A 22071-nucleotide genomic window follows, 5' to 3' on the forward strand; every position below is an offset into this window, starting at 1 on the left:
TTCGTGTTTTATTGGGATCAGCAATTTGTTATTATTGGTCATATAGACCTGTTATATTTACTTCCTTTATTCCTATAGGCCCATGCAGGTCAGTCATCACTCAGAATTATGAGTAGCGTTAATGTTGTTTTCATCCCTGAAGCTTGCACCGACGCCATATTGGTGTTGTTGGTGTTGTTGGTGGTAGAAAATTTAAAAAAAATTAGATCTGCATAGGCGACGACTTCCAATCTTTTCATTTCATAATAAGTTTATGAAAGCTGGTCAGTTGGTTCAGAAGTCATTAGGGGGCAGAACATGCATTATTTGTTGCCGCGTATCTCTTTCCCATTAGGCCTACACAAGAAGGAAAATAGGCTAACAGTTGGTGCAGCTTACACTTTAGAATATGATATTCTTTAAACACAGCACTAACAGTCTACAGATTTACTCAAAACATTTCGGAATACTAAAGTAAGTTGTAGGCCTAGTCTGTTTACAACACATTATTTACAATGTTTTAATCCATTTTAGGTCACCAGTTCTTAAATTATCCCTTTTGCATTGCCATACTCTGCCTTAATAAAATATTTCTTACTAAAAGCATTAATGTAACGTAAAGTAGGCCTAGTGTTATAGAAGCATTTCTTAAAAAGTATCTCCATTACGTAACTTTCTGGCCATGACGAATCCAGTCTACGTCTCCTACCCTCTTTTTTTAACACTGGCATATTCAATCCGCGGGCCGTATCCGGCATGCCGTCACTATTTATTTGGCCTGCGGAAGGATTTACAATTTTAAATATTACACAAGCAGCAATTCCGGACTTCATTGTTTCAGCTATCGGAAAAAAGAAAACTTACTTGATGAGAAAACTAGATCCGGACCCAAGGCTACTAGAAGGTTCCCCTCAATCTACTCCTAGGTTTTCCGAGTGGCCTCTGTCTTCGGGTTCTCGGACCATAACCCAATAGATACTTAAAGTCTGCCCCACTAATGCCACACGACCCACCAATTATCGTATCTGATTTGTTCATCCTCGTAGTAAGTATAAGTCTGTTTGAAGGGTATAAATTCTTATGTTCCTCATTATGCCGTCTTTTACAGTCGGTTATCATTACATCTGTCTTAGATGTTATGCAAATATTCTTCTCAGCACACTTTTCGAATTTCCTCAGTATAGATCATAGTCCTTCCTTTAATGTGAGAGACCAAGATTCGCACCCATAAAAACAGTAGGTAAAATTGTATTTAGGTTAGGTTAGGCTAGGCTATATTGCTATAGAATGAAGGAATCAAAATGTAAATGAGATTAAATTAATAATATATAAGTGGTAGTAGGGAATGGGGGGGATAGGTTTCTAGTTATAGAAATAGTCTATTTAAGAAGAGAATATCGCCATTAGACATAGTTGTTAGGCTGTGATGAGAAAATACCCGGTGTTAGGATGAACACAGTCTTCTGTTAAGAGAACTCGACTCATTAAATAAATGTTTTGATTACGGTCTTCTGGGTTGTTACATCGTGTATTCTGGCAGAAGTTTACTGACGTTTCACATGGTGATTTCTGCCTCCATCGTCAGGGCTGTGAGTAAGATGGCAGAAGACACATTTTTTGATTTACCGCCGTGATAACCTGAAATCTCGTATTGCATTGGATAATTCTGCTTTCGTATTTTTAAACTAACATTAAGAGCGAGGGTAGCTTAGGTCACACGAAATAATGTCTGTGGTTAAGATAGGAAAACATGGTATAAATAAACATTCTGTTTCGTAAATGCACCGTTTAACTGACGGATTGCTTCAATCTAAACGACAAGGTTCAACACGCACGCTAAATTTGACTTGACAGAGTTTCCATAAATCGCATTCCTTCTGACGAAAGCGAAATTTAAAATTACAGTAGGCCTGTCACTTTTCGGATTGTAATGGTGCACCCGTGTTTCGTAACTAATAGTCTGTGCTTAATAAGGCGTATTTATGGTGTGTTTTGATGTTATAAAGGATTTTATTCGCCATTAGATCTTGCCAGCTTCCGATATAATTAAGCTTATTACAAACTAACCTCCCTGCATACATATAGGGGCCTACACTCATAATGTGGGCAAACAATGAGTTCGTTAATGGAGTCATACGAGACTTTTGTGTAACAGATAGCCACCGCTCCTCGCCTATCCCTGAGAGTAGAGCATGTTTATTATAATGCTCCTACGGTAGGAGCTGAAATTTCAGAATTCGCATCATCCCATGCCCGCACTGTTACACTGCTTCAGTGTAATTAGCTTATTGTAGCGGTAGTGGTTCCTGTTGTTTACGATAAAGCTTCTGTTCTTAATGTTAGTGTGGTGGTAACATAACCTACCGCACTCTTTTAGCTTATGAAACACTATTATGCCATCCATCTAGTATTCTTATATCGGTTTATTTATTATAAACTGTTCCGCCCACTGAACAAAATTAAATTTAACCGTGACTAAGTTCCGTTATTTTAAATCCATAAAGATAATTTTAACCGGACGCCAAGTAGGCTTGTCTTCTGGGTTGTTGCTGCCTCCATCATCAGGGCGACTCGCTCTGATGATGGAGGTAACAATAACCTCTGAAATGTTGGTAAACTTTTTCGAGATTGCATGTTGCAAACCCCAAATGACAGCCTGAACAAAGTATTAAACAGTGTAGTAACATAAATAAACTTTAAGGTAATGTCTGAAATATTTTATTCCGGTAACATTATGCGCAGAAATATGTAGCATATCACTAAATTGTTTATATAGCATTATTATTCTAGAAGTATCTTTGTAGGCTTGCTATAGATCAGGGATTGCCAACCACATGTTCGTGGGCACCTTGATGATATTATGTCCGCGAAAATTTTTGAAATATTTGTAATGTGGCATTTTTTATTATCTGATTATGTGTCACATTCTCACGATATTTCCTCTTAAGCCAATTGGTACGAGTTATGCGAGAACATAATTGTAATCCAATTACATTAGACTCCCGATTGTCCGAGGGCGATTAATCGAGGTCTCTCTGGTTTAAGCAAAGATTATTTACTTCTCTCTTCGATAGAATCATACGGTGTGGCCAAATATTATAAGCTCCTCCTAGACGTCCCTCACCCGTAAAACGTTAACTATCACTGCTATAGACTGGGGATTTTACATTAAATTAAATTAAATCGATTATCATAAGTTATTTCCATAATTCTTCTCGACTACTTTTTCCCAAAAAATCTCACCCCACAATTTTAATTTAACATATACAATGCAGTCTCATTTATTTTGCCTAGCAGATGGGATGACTTAGCAGTTAAAGATACCTCAGAATTGTTCAATTAGCAACAGCCACAAAAGACACGTCGAATCTTTAATACAACAGTACAGTGCACTTTCATTGAATGATAGGCTGACCGTACAGTTCAGTCAATACGAAGAAGAAGCTGAAAAGCAAATTGGCCTTAAATTAAACATAAAGACCAGAATTTAACAGTCTTCAACTTGAAGACTTTGTTATTAGAGAAATTAAATTTTAAATGTAAACCGTCAGCAATTTGGCATTTTATAAATTCAATTGTATGTCCGTTGACTGTTTTCAATAACTGTATTGCGATTACCTCTGAAAGTGGTCTACAATTTCTGTCATTTACAGTCGAGACTTATTTCTATATGACATTATTAATTTTCAGAGAAAACGTTTAATATCGAACTCTTATCCGACCTTTCTATTCAAAATTAGGATTTTGAAATTGCAAAATTTTCGGGAACTCTCTTCTTCTTTTACTTTAATACTGACTTCACTTAGGGCTTTATTTACTTAATTGTAAGTGTTTAATTTTCAGCATTTACTTACTTTACTCAGACTCATATCATACATACCGACCTGCGTGTCTACGTGTATTTGTCCTATGTGACTATCGACAAGTTTTGCGGCATCGACTCTGCTTAAAAGCAACGGCAAATAAGTCTTTAAATTTAAGCATCGTTTATGCCGGCATTATCTGTAGGGGAACTGGTACGCATCGTAGGAAAACTGTAAGAAAACTTTTGAAGTCGTCATGGGACTTTTCCTCGGAAGAACCATTCCCGAAATTCTGTTGTTTACAGGAATGAATTATCATGTATCATATTGCATTGGGTAGATGACTAAGCCATTAACTAACAAATTGAAAGGCGGAGGGACCCGCTACTAACGTCCGCTATTAGGCATAATACAGAGTTACTGACATCCACCTCCCAAAATTCTCAATATCGATCGTAATGTCATTCTGCTGACCCATCTAAGTCTTTCAAGTAGACTTTTCTCATGAGATTTCCACATCAGAGTTCTCTATGAATTCCTTGTCTCTCCTCAGTCTAGTTAAAAACCCGACCCAAACGCAAATGTCGATATCCTAAGAACAGGTTGTTCATTCCCTGTAGGCCTATGCCTAAAATCATCACATCCTTCGTTATACTAGAACAGATAAGTCAATAATAGGCCTAGGCCTTTATTTGAATATTAAGAAAATAACCACGCTGTAATTTGGTTGGCAGAAGTAGCCATTTGTAGGAAGGCCTACAGGTACAAATCTGCAATGTGTTTAACGTTTGGAAAAACGCATCTCTGCCCTAAAGCTATATCTCCTCATTGCGATTTCCACTGCTCAAAGTTCCAGTTTTTTCTATTCTAAGCATAGGTAACATTAAACAGTGGATTCGACTGTCCAGTCAACTAAAACGAGACCTGTTCATTTATCTATTGCAATGTCACATGCATTTTTCATACAGGCATTGTCCACAATTGCAAGTAATTCTTGCGGAATGGATTTAATCCTTATTAGTATTCTTCAGCGTTAGTCACAGAACAGTTGACTGACAATTACCAAAGGAGGTTTGGTGCTATCTAGTCTCAGTCTATTAAAACACAAGCTCGTTCTTTATGTAAGCACAAAAATTTTCTATAGTTATCAACATGAACATTTTGTAACTTACAATTTAACGCTAGTTTATTATTGATTAGCTATAGCCTGTAGCCTAATTCACATACAGACGCCGGAAAGTGTGCGCGTGTAGTGCCAGTCTGTCCGGTTATGTCGGTAGAGAACCAACAATCTTAACGTCACCTATTTCTAGCAACACATAGACCACTAGCCTATTTATTTGTATGTAATAAGCCACACAGGCCTCATTGTAAACCCAAGGCTTACAACTAGAGGGTAAACATTTACACTGAAAGCAATTAAAAAAAAGTTTTCTCTGTTTTATTTTAAAGGCCTAATCCTCTGTCTAAAGTTGTAAATTATTCTGTATAATTAGCAAATTTATCGTGTTATTCATTAGGACTAACTCTTTTAGCTTATTACAAGGCCAGAATTTTAAGGTAATTCTATTCATAAACTAATAAACTATTTAAGGAACAAGATTATTTCCAATTAAAATTTTCATCGATGTAAATATTGTGGTATTCGTTTGCTTATCTTACTCACGGCATGTAATTATTTTATTAGAGTCTTATCTGAAATTCATTTGGGTTTTCTATTCAATTTTTTTAAAATTTCTTTCACAGTTGTTTGCTTAAATTGTAATCCTGCTCGTTTGTTTATCAAGTAACAGGGAGAAATAACCTTCCTAACGTATGTGATCGTAACCCATAGAGACCGTCATCCGATTATAAACTGTATCTGACGGATTAATTTATAATTTTAACTAGAACACATGGATATACACTTTACCCTTAAAATGTTGCCTTTGTGTTTTCATGCTTAGACCCTTGTAAAATTTCACAAACCGGATTTCCATCTCTAAGTGTATTCAGAATTATCGCTGTTTTGTGAGTCTCACTTTCAATACTGAAAGTTAAACGCATTTGATTCAGTACTAAAAATAACAAACAAATGTCACGTGAATTAGATAGGTTGCGTAATCTGTATCGGAAAGGCTGCACGTGGTAAAATTTTGGAAACTTAGTCTTCGCGGAGAGAATTGCAATTCTAGCCCCAAAGACAAGATTGAAATTAGATAAACCTTTGAATTCTTTCTTAATTTGTAGTAGTAACGTATGGTTTTTACTCACCGAAGAATGAGTTTACAGCCTAAGTTATGTCCTTAAATTAATATTACAAAATTGCATCTAACTAATTATTTTAAACGTAAAATTTGCCACTTAAACACACGAAGAAATAACGCCGTCTAGAATGAATCGTGAGCATAGTTCCTACTTCTTCACAGATGCACTAGAAAACGGTCAACTTCTAGATAACTAGGTTACATAAATTGGCAGTTTCTTAATTTTCCCACTTCACTAATTTCAGTGCTGTTTCCGACTCTATCATAAGTTAGTAATGTTACCCTGTTCATAGGTTCATATAGGAAACTTAAAAAAAATTATGCATTAAAACAGACCATTTACAGCGCTTAAACTGTCAAATTTCAAAGTCTGCTTGCATTTTGTCACTGAATAGAGCAGTCAGTTGGTCTATTAACCGACTAGACCTATAGTAACACGACATTCTGCTTCACCAGCTTCATTCAGCATTTGAAATTAGAATTTTATTTTACCTTATGAAAAGAACATAGACGAAGAGTCAAACTGCACTACACCAGAATCACATTAATAATAATAATCATCATCAATGTCTTCATTGATCTTTCCCTTTTTTTCTTTCTTCCCATCGACTTATTTTTCAGAAATTTAAGCGTAGGGGATTCTCTTTGGATTCATCCTTAGAATGTGCCCCAACCAGTTGGGTTTTATTTTCTGTCAATACTCTTTAGCAACAAACCTATTCATCTACTTGTTTTAGGCCTATGTCACATTAAGTTTTTTTCTATTATGTACTCGTTTATTATTTATTCGTTTATTTACTCGTTTAGACTGTTTATGGCCATGAAAGTCGAAAGCTAAGGTATTACTTATTGGTGCATTATTATTGCATTTTGGCCTGTTGGCTCATCTGAAAAGTAAATTTGATTCGCTGGTAAATGACGAAGGCGTACTATAGCCTAACAGATGGTGACCGACCACAGACTCTAGGCCTAATTGTAATAGTACAGACAGCAAGAGGAAAAGGCAGTTTCGAGCGGTTACCGGTGGTGTTGGCGGAGTCGTGGCGATGGTGGTTGAGCCCCAGCATGGTGGCGGATGTCGTGCCGGCAGTCCCGGCGCCCGTCGCCGTCATACCAGCCGCCGCTGCCGCCGCTGCCATGGAACTCACCGCCGAGTTCATGTTGTGGGGCAGGAAGGCGGCAGCCACCGCCGCCTGGGCGTTGAAATACGCCATCCTGCTCGCCGTCAAGTTATTCGCGGCTGCAGCCATCGACATGTGGTGATGGTGCAGACCTGATGCGGGGTCTGCAGCAGACGATGTGGAGAAACAAGACGTCGGAGGGAGGACCCTCTGATGCTGAGAGTTGGCACTGCCGATGCCGTAATTGTTGGCCGAGAGTCCGTTACCGTTACTGCCATTGTTAGGCGTTATGGCGGAAATCCCTGCTGTAGGACTGCGGTGCTGGTGGTGATGCTGATGGTGAATCTGGTTGCTGTGGTGATGGTGGTGAGATGTAGCCGCAGTAGAATCCCCAAGACCCAAGAGCTCCTGAATTGCAAACGGCGATCTCTGAGGCATTGTCCCAGCTGATGAGTTAGTTCTTGTAATTTGTGTAGAATTATTGTTGTGGGGAGTCCTTACTGTTGCAGACACAGGGCCTCCCAAAACACTAGGGGCGGTCACGTGTATTGTAGTGCCGCCTACATTCATAATCTTGAACTAGGAGAGCATGTTTCGCCTTCAATTGCAAATTCCCTGGCTTCTTCTTGGTATGAGCCTCACTGAAGCCTCTTCATTGACAGATGACAATAATGAAACTTTGTAACAGGTTGGCGCCTCATGTAGTCATACTGAAAATCTAATTTTTAACTTTAAATTAGAAGACTACAGACATTCTCGTTGTAAATCGTCAATGTGAACTTCATTTCGTTGTCCTAAATGGTTAGTGTAACGTACCGTGCCTATAAAACTACGTTCAAAATTCGTTTTCTGGTATAGGATTTATGTTACCGGAAATTGACATTCTTCCCCTGTTTTAATACACACCGGAGTTCAGAATCATTTATTTCCATATCAAAATGTTTACTGGCCTAATTCTAAAATAAGTGGAATTTTTTATTGTTTAATGAAGACTTATTTCGTTGCTCGGATAGTTTATAAATAGGAGCAAAAGTTCGTTGAATGTGGTTACAACAGAATTTCACAGAATAAAAATTTACGTTTCATGCACGAACATTTTGATTCCTGGCTTCATATCCACTTGATTACATTTCTTCTGTGAAAGATCAAACGACAGAATATTGAGCAAAATCTGCTTCTCTAATGTTACATTTTTATATTTAAACACAATCTCTGTCTCTTCTTTGAAGTTTACGTACACGATTTACTGTTGTTCTGGAGCATTGTAGGTTCGTTTCTAACATGTCCAGCGTTACAGTTTTCTCGAAATACTGTTTCGTTATAAATATTTCCATCACTTCACTTCAGCACAATATTTACAACACGTCTCATTTATTTCGTTCCTTGTTGCCTTGGCGTGAGTCCATATTAAAGATGATTGCGCTGTAACTCGTGGTAGGAACAAAACAAATCACAGTACAAACAAACCGCGTCCCGATTCTGTTCGCACTGGAGTGCGTGCAGTGAGTGATGGGTGTGTTGATACTTGTAGGTAGGAGGATTCTGAATCTACTGACAAACTGGTCCAGCAGTGGTGGGGAAAAACACTGGAACTGGTTCAGTACCACCTGCTCGAAAGGACGAAAACTGGCCGGACTCCCTCAGATTGGCGGATTTTTTTTTAAAAAAGTGGGAGGTTTGACAAGACGATGAATATAAGCCCCCTACTAAAACGTACACTAGAATGCTTCTTTCTGCACTGCTACTACGACTACTGGGTTTTGTATCCCTCCCTTAATTTTCTGTCCCCGTTTCAACCCCCCGCACATCATCTGGGGTCTGCTTCATAGTATTAGCCATTGTCGACGCGTGACTTTCCCCCCTCCGTCTCCCAACAGCCAACGAAAAAATGTAGAAATTGCACCTCTAGCTCACGAAAGGGGAGGAGATAAAAATGAGAGAATAAAGGGGCGTGGTATGAATCAGCCAATAAGAAAACTCGACTTCCAACTTGATTGGCAGCACAAACGGTCGATTAGACCGCCTACCAAAGTCTCTACTCTTTGCTACAACAAGCCATTTTGAACCTTAAGGACCCAGATGGAGGTCTTACATTCCCGTGCTTCCATACGCCTTCTGGGGCCCCTAGTTTGCTTCCTTGATTTCGGTGAGTAGCGATGAGAAATATCGGATTTTGACCCACCAGTAGTGGCCTGTATAGGCTAGCTTGTTTTCAGCATCCCTCGCTTGATCTTTGTAGAGATGCCGTACAATATTCCTAACGAGAAGTCAGGCGGTGGGGTGGCCACGATCACAAGGCTTCAAACTTAAACGCTTTCTTATTTGTCAATCATAATTTATTAATTAATTATATTCAGGAGCCGGGATAGCTCAGTCAGTATAGCGACTAGCTACGGGCTGGACGACCGGGGTTCGATCCCCGACGGGGGCAGAGGATTTTTCCTCTAGCCTCTGCGTGCAGACCGGCTCTGGGGCCCACCCAGCCTACAGTCCAATGGGTAAAGCCGGCCGGGGCGTGATGCTGACCACTCACCCCCATCTAGTGCCGAGGTCAAGAAAGAGAGGAGCTATACCTCCACTCACCCCCCAAGCGCCTGCATGGCGTGTAGCGGGACGGTTTTAGTTTCATTATATTCGTATTTTGTGATTGCATATAACTCTTCTTTAAAATGAAACATTGTCCTTTGTTCGATGAATTGTGGGCCCGCCTTTGAAAGCAAATAACCTCTGAATAACTGTAATATATTTTGCAGGGTAGGAATCGAACAATGGAAGAATTTCACAGGCCTGTACCTAATAATATGTTTATGAAGATGAAATGCCGGATGTTCAAATGGGCAGGGTATGCGACGTGCATGAATATGTGAGCCACGAAGAGAAAAACGGGATCGGTAAACTAGGTACAATACCAATTGGGAGACCTAGGCGTGGGTGATTGAACAGCGGATCTCAGGCCTAAAGGAATTAGTGAGGTTTGTGGACTGTATTCAGCTTGCTTAGATGAAGGTTTACTATGCACATGAAAATTAAAGTTCTAATTTCGTGAAAGGCAGAACATTTCCTGACCAGCTGGGCAATGAAATTGCTGCTGTCTCACATTTCTGTGCTCAGTGGATCGTCCGTAGGATCTCGCCTTGCTGTGGGCGTAAGCTACAAGGCCTATTTTTCTACTGTTCTCAAAACGGCGTTGTCAACTCTTCTATCTGAGGGTCTGCTGATTAACCCTTTGAATCACGGAATTTATCTGAATAATAAGCCTGTTTAAAACTAAGTTCCTGGCTCAGATAAAAGCACAACGTGTCTCCGTTATAAAGCCCAATTAATTAACGCTGTTTACTGAGTTGGCATAACCGTTGTTTATTCTGAGAATCCTACGAATCTTTTAAAGACATTCTGTGGTTAAAATGCAAAATTGTTGGCTGTCACTGCTTCAACGGGTTCAGAAACATAGTACGTGCCTTTTCCGTGCTGCAACTTCCCTTCACTGGACCTCCGCTGCTCTCATACGTAACGTAACGTATTTCGTGGGACAGTCGAAGCTGTTAAACGCATTTCAGTTTCATTACACCAGAATGGCATTCCTGCCTTTCTAAACATCAGAAGAAATCATCACTTGAGGCTAAACCGCCAAGCCAAGCGCAAAGAGAAAAACAGGTCACCCTGACCAAGGCGTTTTTTGTACGTGTGTTGTCACCTTTGACGTACGTGGCGGAAATATGGTTTGCTTTAATTTGGACTTATCGGGTGGGCATGAAAACAGTTTTCATAACAGTGGTGGATGTTGGCAAGGTCAGGCAGGCCCTAGGTCTACCCTATCTTCACATGATTTCCGCTAAGGACTTGGCGTTTTTTACTCTCCACCAGACTGGTCCGTTATCAGGGGTATTGGGGGAGGGGAGGAGACATGTAACACTCATGAAGGCTGTGGAAAACTCGAGTCGGAAAACCTGAAGGGAAAAAGCCACTTGGAAACCCAGGTGTAAATGAACGAACAATATTACAGTTTACCTCAAAGAAAAGGAGCACACTGGATTAATCCGGCTCAAAGTAGGATTCAGCGGTGTGCCTACTGCGAACTTCACTGTTTAGAATTTTTCTGGTTTGAGCCGGGGACAACAAATTCTCCGTCCACTATCTTCGCTCCATCTGCCAGCAGAGACTTGAACTTCGTGCGTGTATGACGTCAGAGAGGAGGTTCTGTTAGGCTGGTTTATTGGACACACCCACACACTCGGAACAAGCTCGGAAACTTCCTGATCTCCCCCCCCCCCCCCCAATTATCAATACGTCTTGGACACAAAACACAATTGTAATGATGGACAAAAACCGGAATGAGGTTTTAAGAAATTGGAGAGCGTGGAAATAGGCCTAAATATCTCATTCTTAATTCCTTAGGCAGTCAAGGTTGCTCTATATACTGTACGACGGGTTTGAATCTCAAAATAAATTACAGTTCTCTGTGACAGAGGTTGAATACTATATAAGCAAAAGAAGATGAGACCCATAGATTGTATTATTAGACCATGCACAGCATTAGACCTCTTCTTAGCCTTTTAAAGAATGGTGGTAACTAAATTTTAAAGCAGTAGCTTGTATTGAAACTAGTCTTGATGATATTTTAGTCCATTCTGCCCGCGTATTTTACTAATAATTAATCTCCTTTTAGAAGTTACTGTTGAAAGGAGTCGAATAGACCTAAAGCTACTGGAAAGTTAACCACATCTAAGTAAGACGGGAACGGGAGACGGGGTAGGATCTTAGTCTTTAGTTTTGGTTCTCTTACACAGCAAATTTAGTCCGACAAAAAGAGCGACGTATTGCGGGCGAGTTAAGGCCTTCTGAGCATGTCCCCACATGCCTCAGAAAGATCTGCACTAAGGTTCACCGAGCAGATTCGTTCTCGAGAAGCTAATAGTTGTTTACCTGATCAAGATACTCGCCGCCTTTAATGGAACCCTAGGATTCAATGACGTGTTCAGATGAGAGGGCCTTTAGGTCTATCTGAATGTTATCTTCCCATCTGTGACTAAAAATACCTATTGTGATGTTTTCTTATCTTGAGGATTTCCAAATAATATGCTGTAAACCACTAATTTTTTATAACCCGCATGCTTGCTACCCTCTCATGCCACCCTCAGTACTTTGTGATCTTCGTACTTTCTCTCTGTTTTGTTTGAATATTATTGTCCTTAGTTCTCAGACACCTTTAATATATTATGTTTTAGTGAAAGAATAAATGTCACACCAGTAAGACTGTAAAACACCTCACAAAACTATAGTTTTATAGGCTGCTGAGATAATTTAATATTTAGGCCTGCGTTTTTAGGGAGCCGACAGGAGGAAAAAGTTTCTGAAATTATTGGTATAAGCGTTCCTTGATTTTAACCTAGTCTTGTTTAAATTTTTTGTACCGATAATTTAATTTAAATTTTCTATATCGTCGTTTTCAAGTCTTTGAACTTCGCCGCAAAATAGGAAAAGAACGGGGTTATGGTCCTCTAAGGAGTTGAACGCAGTTGTGTGCTGTCTCCAAAAAGCAGATTCTTTCTTGATAAACTGACAGTCGCTCAGATAGTCAAGAAACATCCCGCCCCTTATGAAACCGCGTTTACAACAATCAGCCACTTATCTCTGTTTTGAGCCAGATGAATTCAATCAATATCTTTCCCACACTATCCTATCAACATCCATTTTGATAGTGGTTCTTATTCCCGTACCCGTGTCTAGGTCTCCCTAGTGGCTTGCTCTGTACACATTTATCATTGCCGCCATGCGTGCTGCAGTGCAGCCCATCACATCCTCCTACATTTGATCAAACCGATAGGTAATATTCGGTGAATGGAACGGATTATGAAGTTTCTCGTTAACAAGTCATGTAATCTTAGGAAAACTTGGAGCTTTAGGCCTACCATAAGCACAACCTGGGCGTGGCGCCACGAGAAACAGCGAAATAGCGATGGCAAAGACCACACATGTTTCTACATTTTTAATTTTCGGAAATCTAAACCGCTTGACGATTTTGGTTAAAGCTGATTTTGAAAAAAAAGCCTTTTGCATTGTAGAACGTGGTTCACTAGACAGAAACGTAATGACGAACACAGAGTTCGCCTACATGAGAAGAATCATAACTCGTTGTTCCCCTTCAACCTGAAACTCGTAGACCTTAAACGAATTTGCTGTATTTCCAATTATTTACATTTTTCGTGAGCACACTAAAGACGAACGAGTGCTGAGGTTTGCCAAGCGAGATCAGCAAAATAATTGTATAAGATACAATTTACTGATTCAGTGTAAATGACGGATTCTCTCTTTGCGTCCATAGAGAGAAACAGCATTCAGAGGTAGATGTTGATGATAACATTTTAAAGCATCTTGAGAGCCCTTTTAAAGTGCATTCATCCGCGACATTTGCAATGATAGAATTTCTTTACACAATTTTGCAGTGCAAGAAGAATTGCGTAATGTAGTCGACTGGAAGTCAGAGAGGCAGATAGTTTAGGCCTATCTTGCAAGGACAGGCCTATAGGACAGTGTAAGTAAACATAACACGACTGATTTAAAAGTAGGCTTATTTAGCGTTTGTTTAAATACTATGATCGTTAATACATGAGGTATGACGTGGCGTCACTTTCCAGTGTGGTTTCCTTATGCAGATTTTGACTGTCCGTCCTTCCACCCACTCGTACATCAGTAAGCACAGATTAGAGATATGTTCTGTGAATATGGAGTCTCGGATTCAATCACAGTTGCTTGACAAAGCCTGTGGTCGCTCCGAGATTTTAAGATCTCTCGATTTAGCGCACAGAGCAGTTGGTCTCGAACCTGCATTGGCCGAGTCACGTGTCAGCCAGGTGCGTTGGCGTAGAAGTAATATTTAAACACCCAGTCCCTGTCTCAAAGAAAACACGCCTCCCCTATCACAAGGATCGGGTGGTTAATGGTGCCTACCTCTGAGTCATGCGAAACCCATAAATACACCCCGTCGGCACACTGCATAGTTACTGACTGTTAAAGCAGGTGGTAAGTATAGTTACCACTGGGCTTTAAAGATTAACAGAGGTTTGGAAGTTGCGTACGTTCAAATGAGGTCAGTTGCAGAGAGAGAGGTGTGTGACGTCACTCTTTTCACCGCTCACTCATTATTGTGGTTCCGTGCGCACTCATCAACGCTAGTTCCCTGACTCTTTACCACAACTGTATCTCATTATCTGACGGAATATTTTTATAAATTAGCAAAAGTAGAGGAAGAACTAGAAATGATTCTGTGTGGCCAGAACAATACCGGTTTTATGAACATGCTAAAACATGTGGGATTTGAAGTTTTCACTGCGGTTTGTCTGAAGTATACCGACGTCTCAGAGGTGCTGATGATTTAGGCAGCAAGGACCTCTGAAACGTCGGTAAACTTCTATCAGACTACACGGCGCAACAACCCAGAAGACATCAATCTTCAGATCATAAAACATTTATCGTCTTGGTGCATGGTCTTTCCAAATAAGACATTCCTCAGTATTTGTTACGGGTCTACATATGCCTAAGCCTACGGCGGTATCCCGAGTGCTCACGAATGGATTTTCTACTTCATGTCAGTAAATCCTTATGCTCTTGTTCGGTACATCCCTCAGTCTTCATGAAACCAGAGGTTTTATTCCCGTTTTCGTCCGTCCTGAAGTAACCGAATCTAGCTCACATACTGTTTTCTTAAGATCTGTTTTTACATACATCTGTTCCTTGATCTTACAAACTATCTCTTTCCTTTAGGTTTTATGATATGACTCAATTTACCCATGTATGCTACATGAATACCCATCCTGTTATCCTTAATTTAACCACCCAAATAATATTTGATTATGAGGATCATCATTATGCAGTTTTTTTCTGTCGTCCAATTTCTTCTCTCTTAAGTCAAAATATTATCCTCATTTTATTATCATCCTATTATTTGAAACATCTGCACATTTGTTCTTAGTTATTATTTATAAAAAAACTGTAGATTATGCTCCATGAAGACTCATGAAAGCGTGTATCAAATCTCGGATGTGAAGATACAGATTAATTAATGCCTGAAATATTCCATAGTTTGTCAGTGTGGATGCACTGCTTCACAGTGCTTATTTAATGCATCCTGCAGCGTCTCTGACTGGAACCGAAGTCCTACTTTCATCCCTAATTAGTTATACGCAGGTGAGAAACTCCGTTACAGAATCACTAGGTAGTCAATTGAATTAGGTCAGCGTTTCCTTTTCAATTGCTGTCACAAGAGTTTCTACTAATGAGATGTTGATCTTCTGACCCTCTTATTAAGGGAGAAATTCTTTCCAAATAGAGGCCAATATCCCTATTATGTAAACCCAATTTTACATGTTAAAAAGTAGTTTGACTTCCGTACGTGTGATCACAAAAAAAAAGGCAAATAAACATGCGCTCAAGAAGGATTTCAGTTTCATACGGCGGTAAGTACGAAGATGGCTGTTTTCTGGCTTGTAGCATCGTGTAGTCTGGTATAAATTTACCGACGTTCCAGAGGTCATTGCTGTGTCCATTAACTCATAGCCTTGATGATTGGGGTAGCAGGGACCTCTGAAACGTCGGTAAACTTCTAACAGGCTATATGGCGCTGCAACCCATAAGACAATCTTCTTTGTGGACAAGAAGTTTCTTTCTAACTTTTAGTAGCATAGGCTTATAGTATTTATAAATATAGGACAATAACGAATCTTGGGGTTACATTATTAAAGATGGGGAATTCCTCGGCCAGCTGAGAGGATAGTGAAGCCTAGAAGGCTATGTTCTGATGATTATATACTTCAGTGGAAGAGACGAGATATTTATGTAAAATTTTGGTAGCGAGCGCTATTTGAATTGACTACATCCACTTGGAAGTATAAGAAGGAAATAGAAAGACAATATTAAAACGGATCCTAACAAAATGCGTTCCGAGTATCAGGGACTGATTGAACTGACTCAGAAACGTTCAAAACGGTATTATCTATGTTAAACATTGAGAGTTTGCTGCTACAGTGTTATGATAAGTAATTTTTTTCGTCTAAATATAAAATTACAAAACTTCAACGTTTTTGAAGTTGGATTCTGCTTCCGTCTTCAGGTGATATGGGGAAAGAGGACAGAATACTTATCTGTTGGGCCTCTGGTTCAGCTACTCTAAGCCCTGTTATAAAACGTCATTGTCACAGCCCATCAGATTTTTACTACAGTGTTATTTACTCATCTGCGTCCTCTTCTAAACCATCCTCTGTGTTTTTCCTTGGCGTAAAAGACGAAGTTTTGCAACCACGTATAAAAGAACACATCTGTATAAATTTAAAATATTAGTTTAGTGTTCGCCTACCCGAAGGATACTACGCAGACTACAAATCTACCTCAAACACCATGAATGAAACCAAACCAATAAAACCGAACACCCAAAAGCAAAGGCAAATCAGAATGAAGGAACAAACCATGACAAGGAACTATAAAAAAACTGTTTTTTTCCACAGTTTTTCTTAAAACAATACTGTGCCGAAATAATAAAATTGCTTAAATTTATGTCACGTGTGTAATAAATTTTTGTACAATGTTACTTGTAACTACGTGCGCATTAATCGTGTGCACGCATCCTTAAACAACATGAACTTTACAAGGAATGTAAACGAAAACGGGACGTTTCATTCTGTTAACAGATACAAGGCATTGAAAAAAACAGAAACGGTCTAACGTAGTGGCCGTGTTGTCAGCGTCCAGCTTCGCATCGGAGGTCGCGGGTTCAAATCTCGACCAGGAAACCGTTTATACTGACTGAGGTTTTTCGTGGTTGTCCTCTGCCCTGTAAAGGGTTGTGTCCTATTACCCTATACGCGGCTCCATCTTCCTCCTAACCTTGGGCATCGACCTTTGAACCTTCCACTTCCAAACACTCTTGAATCAAGTCCTGAAGATGGAGCGAATGTGTTTCTAGGAAAATTTTTATATAAATTACAACCAGAAGACCACCAACTTAGAATTTTGAATTTTTTTTAGAAGTTGTTTGTATGCCACGACGGATTTGACCCAATTTTCGCAACAACGGAACGAGAAACTGGCAGCATGTGCGACACGCGCCGACCTGAAAGACGACCATGTCTTTGCAACTTATCGAATGACATAATCACTAATATCCGGGAAAGATAATCCTCTTCTTAATGATTTTAAGATTCTGAATGGCGCGCTGTTTCGAAACTCCACCGCACAAAAGCGTTGTATGATCCTGATTGGTTTCGAAAATAGCGTAAGAATAGTTTTGCCATCAAAAGGCAATAAATGCTTGATTGACAAATCAAATGAGTTTCTTCCGGATGTGTTTAGGCCTGCTGAATGAGCCGTTTCCTGTTTGGCCTTCTTTCCTTCTAAACAAGAAACATCTTGTGAAACGCTTCCTGGTGTATCGTCTTACAAAAGCGTCTGTAAATTCATTACCCCACGAATTATTTGTTGGTTTAAATCTGATAATGATCCCTTTACTACACAAATTAATGTCAGCCTTACGCATTTCATAACATGTAATACTTACATGTAATAATGCGTACTTGGAGTAATGACGTTTTGTTTATTGTATAAAACTTTTTCTTTGAAGTAACGAAAAATGCCTTGTGGGACATGGACCTGGGCGGGAGAAAATATTAAAGTGGACCTTAAGAAAACTGGGTGTGAGGGTGGGGACTGAAATCACCTGGATGAAGATACGAACCGTGGCGTGATGAGAAGACGGTAATGAACCTTTTGGATCCATAGAAGGCGGGGAATAATTTTACTTGCCGTGCAACTATCAGCTTCTCAGATATACTCTGCTGCATTAAATTAGACAGGTAGTTAATTAATATTCGTTTTTCTGCATTTACATCCTTATCAGGGGTTGGGGAGGGGGTGACATATTTATCTTGGTCTTCGAGAGGAAGAATCAGTAAACACGAGACTAGACAAAGAGCATAGAAGACGCGACGTTGACATTCCAGGTTTTGTTGTAAGCAGTGTTACACAGTGCGGAATAAATCGTACTGCAGCTTGGGATTATGTGATTGAATTGTGTGATAATTGTGAAGTTAATTGAAGTTGTCAGATATAAAGTGGATAACTTTACTTCAGCTATAATTGTGTATCTACATTGTAGTCGGAAAGAAAATTCCTTTTCATTTCTTAACCTGAAGAACTCCACGACTGTGATGACAAACCAAAGCATTCATTCTATGAAAGCAGTTCTTGCGCCATTCACACGGCTGTCCGTCCGATGCAGCTGACATGGCATGTTAGGGGCAGCAAACCTTGGGGGGGAGGGGGGGGGTATCGGCATCAGCCTTCTTCTTGAAGGAAGTGAAATCTCGGAGTAGGTACACCGGGTTATGATTGCACAAGCTAACAATCTCAAACCCAGAGACTGAGCACCGCGATAGCGTGGTTAGTACTCCGTCCGCATTCGAGAGGTCTAAGGTTCATATCTCATTCTGGAGACCAGTTATTCTGACCGAGGTATTTCGTGGGTTTTGTTTCCTCCAGGAAAATGGAATGATGTTATCTTCAGTTAGGTCATGACCGCTTCATTTTACATCCTTTCCAATTCATTATTCACTCTTTATTCTGTCATTCGACGCTTATAATCTGAGCTATTGACTCAACCTTTAAACAACCCACAAATAAACAGATCTACAGGACATTAGCCACATTCCCATTGCAGCGTGTTTTCAAAATTGTCCGTATAAGTTTCTTTAGGCTTGTAAATAATTAATTTCTACCTCCGAGATTAATCGACCAGTGCCTGTAATAATTTTGAAAGAAGGCTGTGGACTTAGTGTCTTCCATGCAAAGTTTCATTTAAATCTGTCAGTTGATTCAAAATGAGACAGACTACTTCTTCCTCGTCCATAATGATGTTTGGATAGGAAATCCCGTCTCAAGGCTATTGGAATAATTCGCTCCATCTTTATCATGATCGACTCATATCACGTCTTCCTGTTGGCACATAAATGTTACCCTGTCACAGTAAGAGTTCGGTGGCATTAGTTCCACGTGTTCTAGTCTTTTTATTTAATTATGTTTTACACCTTCTATCTATATTTTCATTTCAAATCGTTTCTGTACTTCTGCACTTATTACGTTGTTCCTCTGTGTAATTTCTTATTTCGACCTCAGAATCGAAATGTGTCTACTCTTTGCTGATCTTGTACACGCATATTTCACTACAATGCATAATGGTTGTCTTAGATTGTACATTTCACTTCCTCAGTTATATCTCTGGCCTCAAATTCTTAATGACTCAATTTAATTCTTATGAAACAAAATAAAAACACACATTACACCTTTTCCCAGATCCATTCCTTTATTCGTGCGTCCAGAACATGGAGTGTCACGTTCATATTTCGCACACAGAGTGACTGTACGTGACATTGTTAGGTCCTGTCTGATTAGCAGCCGGTCGTCAAACCCAAGAAATTAACAATAGCGTGTCCGCTCTGTTTGTCAGCATCACAATGGAGTCTAGTGGGTAGAGCAAGCCATCATGTTGTCAGCGGTTGCTCTGTTGTTGTACAGATCGGTTACAGCGCTGATGTGCAGTTTTCCACAGCACCGAGAGTTGTGTCAACACTGTCAAAATATAAGGCACTACCCGTCAGTAACAATAAAGGAAATTACACCTGTTGTTTGTGGCACAAATCTGAATTGAAGAATTCTCAGCATCGTGGAACCCGGAATAAGTACAATGATCTAAAGAAAGCATTCACTCTGCAAGGAAAGGGGACAGATGTTTATGTCTGCGTAGGTCTAACTACTCCTGTTTCGACTGTTTTTGATAGAGTAACACTAACCAAAAGCAAGTTATCACAGAGAATATTCCCAAGTTAAATCATAAAATCCTTTCGTGTCTCCAGTTTTCTCCTTTTCTGCCTCTCTAGCCTTGTTGCTAGGCAACCATAACCGATCTTACAGTGTCCAACGCATTTTTCGTTCTTGGCAACGCCATGGCTACAACTAATAGGAGAGGTTTATGAGGGTTTGTATTTGTCTAGATCTCGTATAACCCTGCTGCATTCTTAGTAATGTTGCGGCCGGCTGCTGCTGCATAGTGTTCGGGAGGTTCCAGGTTTAAATTCGGCCCGACGTTTTCGTGGTTTTCGTCAGTCACTGCAGGCAAATTGCGGGATATTAGGGCCTATCTTAAATTCGGCCGAGACCGCTTCCTTCCATATCTTTCCAATTCATCGTTCATTAATCATCCTATTATAACTTTATGTTTATGACCTATTATCAGGATCGTTAAATAGAACACAAAAAAAGGCAGTAACTTTACATAAAATCGACATGGAAGGGCATGATGATGTTAATCACAACGCAGACTGTTCTTGAAACCCCGTGTTATCGAATTAAATCACTTACATGTGAAGTAGTGGGAGTTTAAAAAATTATCTGCGTCTGTCAAATCTGTTGAGCAGCATGGGATTAATATTCAGCCACGTTGTTTCCTATTTTCTGTAAGTATAAACCGAGGCTTTTGTAATTTAGCTGTGCCTCATCTCCCCTCTAAACAGGGTGAAAATTTCCTTACGTCATAATTCCGTTTCATTTTTCAGGTCTCCATACTTTGCAATACATGCAAGCGATTTCAAATAGGAACGTTGTAGAAGTCGTCGTCAGATGTCACACGTATCTGGGATACTGTAGCGCTGCGTAGCGACAAACATGGGAACTGTGATGTAATTTAGTGCTTGGAGCAAAAGTGACACCAAGGTCCATGTGTTAACTGACGTATGTAAAGTTACACGATTATGAGGAAACAGTCTTCATCCATTGTAGCCTTGAACGGGGAAGTCGCGAAAAGTCGAATTATCTGCATATTTCCAACGGAAACAATAGGATTCAGTCAATCCGCAGAACGACATTTAAGCAAAAACTGCTCTGCGCAAGTTGGAGTTATTTAGTAAACTGGCTTCATGAAGCAACCTTAGAAGCTAGTAGCCGATCAACTTGTCAAGAAAGTGCCCGCACTTTATGGATGTCAATGGTTTATTACCATGTTCACAGACCTTGATCCTTATCCCGTGCCTTCATTAAGTTACATTTTTATATTATTTTCCAATCCACGCCTTGATCCCCCAATTTACTTAGTCCCTTGACGTTTTCTGACTGAAATTGTGCGGGCATTTAACATATTCATGCATTCAGCATGTCCTGTTCATCTCAACCTCTTGCCATGATAACTTTAATATTATCTGTGAAGAGTAAAGGTTATGAAGTTCTTCATTGTTAAATTACATCCTTCCTCATGTTCTACCTTTGTCTTAGGTCGAAATATTTTACTCACTTTGTGATTTTACTGATTACCACGGTTGTTATAATGAAGTTCAATTTATTTGAACTCAAACGAAAACGATTTGTTTTGTACAAAGTAATTAAGTGTGAAACTTGGCAGCAGGAAAAGGTGATACCACTACTAACGAAACAAACTTCCCTGCAGGTGCAGGTTGCGCCATTAGGAAGCAAACTGGTGAAATAATGAAGTTTGCTCTTAAGAAATATGAAACTCATTTCCGCCACTTTTATTCAGTGGAACGGCAAAGTGTAATTCTAAACGAAGGCAAGTCTGTAACAAGGCGAAGAGATGGAAAATCAGGTTCCTGGAGCTGTCGCTTGCCGGAGGCTGCTCTGACCTGCCCAGGGTATCATGGCACGTTTGCATGACGCAGTGTCATAGCGCGGTCTCTGACAAACGACACAACTTAGTACTCGTTTACATTGCTGTAGTTACTATGCATATGTGCGTCGTTATTTGCCCGTGCCCAGTAGGTTTTGCCTGCATAATAATGGTCGCCTCTATGCCGGCACGTGGCTTTTGATGTATATATAACGTAGTTGTAGCAAAGTTTAAGAAAACTATGCATGCCCGTCTTACATTTTTCT

At 39.8% G+C, this 22071-nt stretch overlaps 1 protein-coding gene and 1 long non-coding RNA gene across 2 annotated transcripts in view; one reads left to right on the top strand and one right to left on the bottom strand.

The window, feature by feature from the left end:
* LOC110833720 (uncharacterized) overlaps positions 1–8870 on the bottom strand; it is a 120523-nt gene extending 111653 nt beyond the window's left edge. The window contains exon 1 of the mRNA XM_022072172.2: positions 7050–8870. Within this exon, the coding sequence (XP_021927864.2) occupies positions 7050–7719 (670 nt within the window). The 5' untranslated portion in view covers positions 7720–8870. The remainder of the gene's footprint in view (positions 1–7049) is intronic.
* The window catches only part of LOC110833822 (uncharacterized), a 193788-nt gene that overhangs the window by 120637 nt on the left and 51080 nt on the right, over positions 1–22071 (top strand). The window lies entirely within an intron of this gene.

This window comes from Zootermopsis nevadensis, unplaced genomic scaffold (assembly GCF_977971745.1).
Source record: "Zootermopsis nevadensis isolate Lab colony 2312 unplaced genomic scaffold, Znev_1.0 Znev_ptg000011l, whole genome shotgun sequence".
Classification (NCBI taxonomy): domain Eukaryota; kingdom Metazoa; phylum Arthropoda; class Insecta; order Blattodea; family Termopsidae; genus Zootermopsis; species Zootermopsis nevadensis.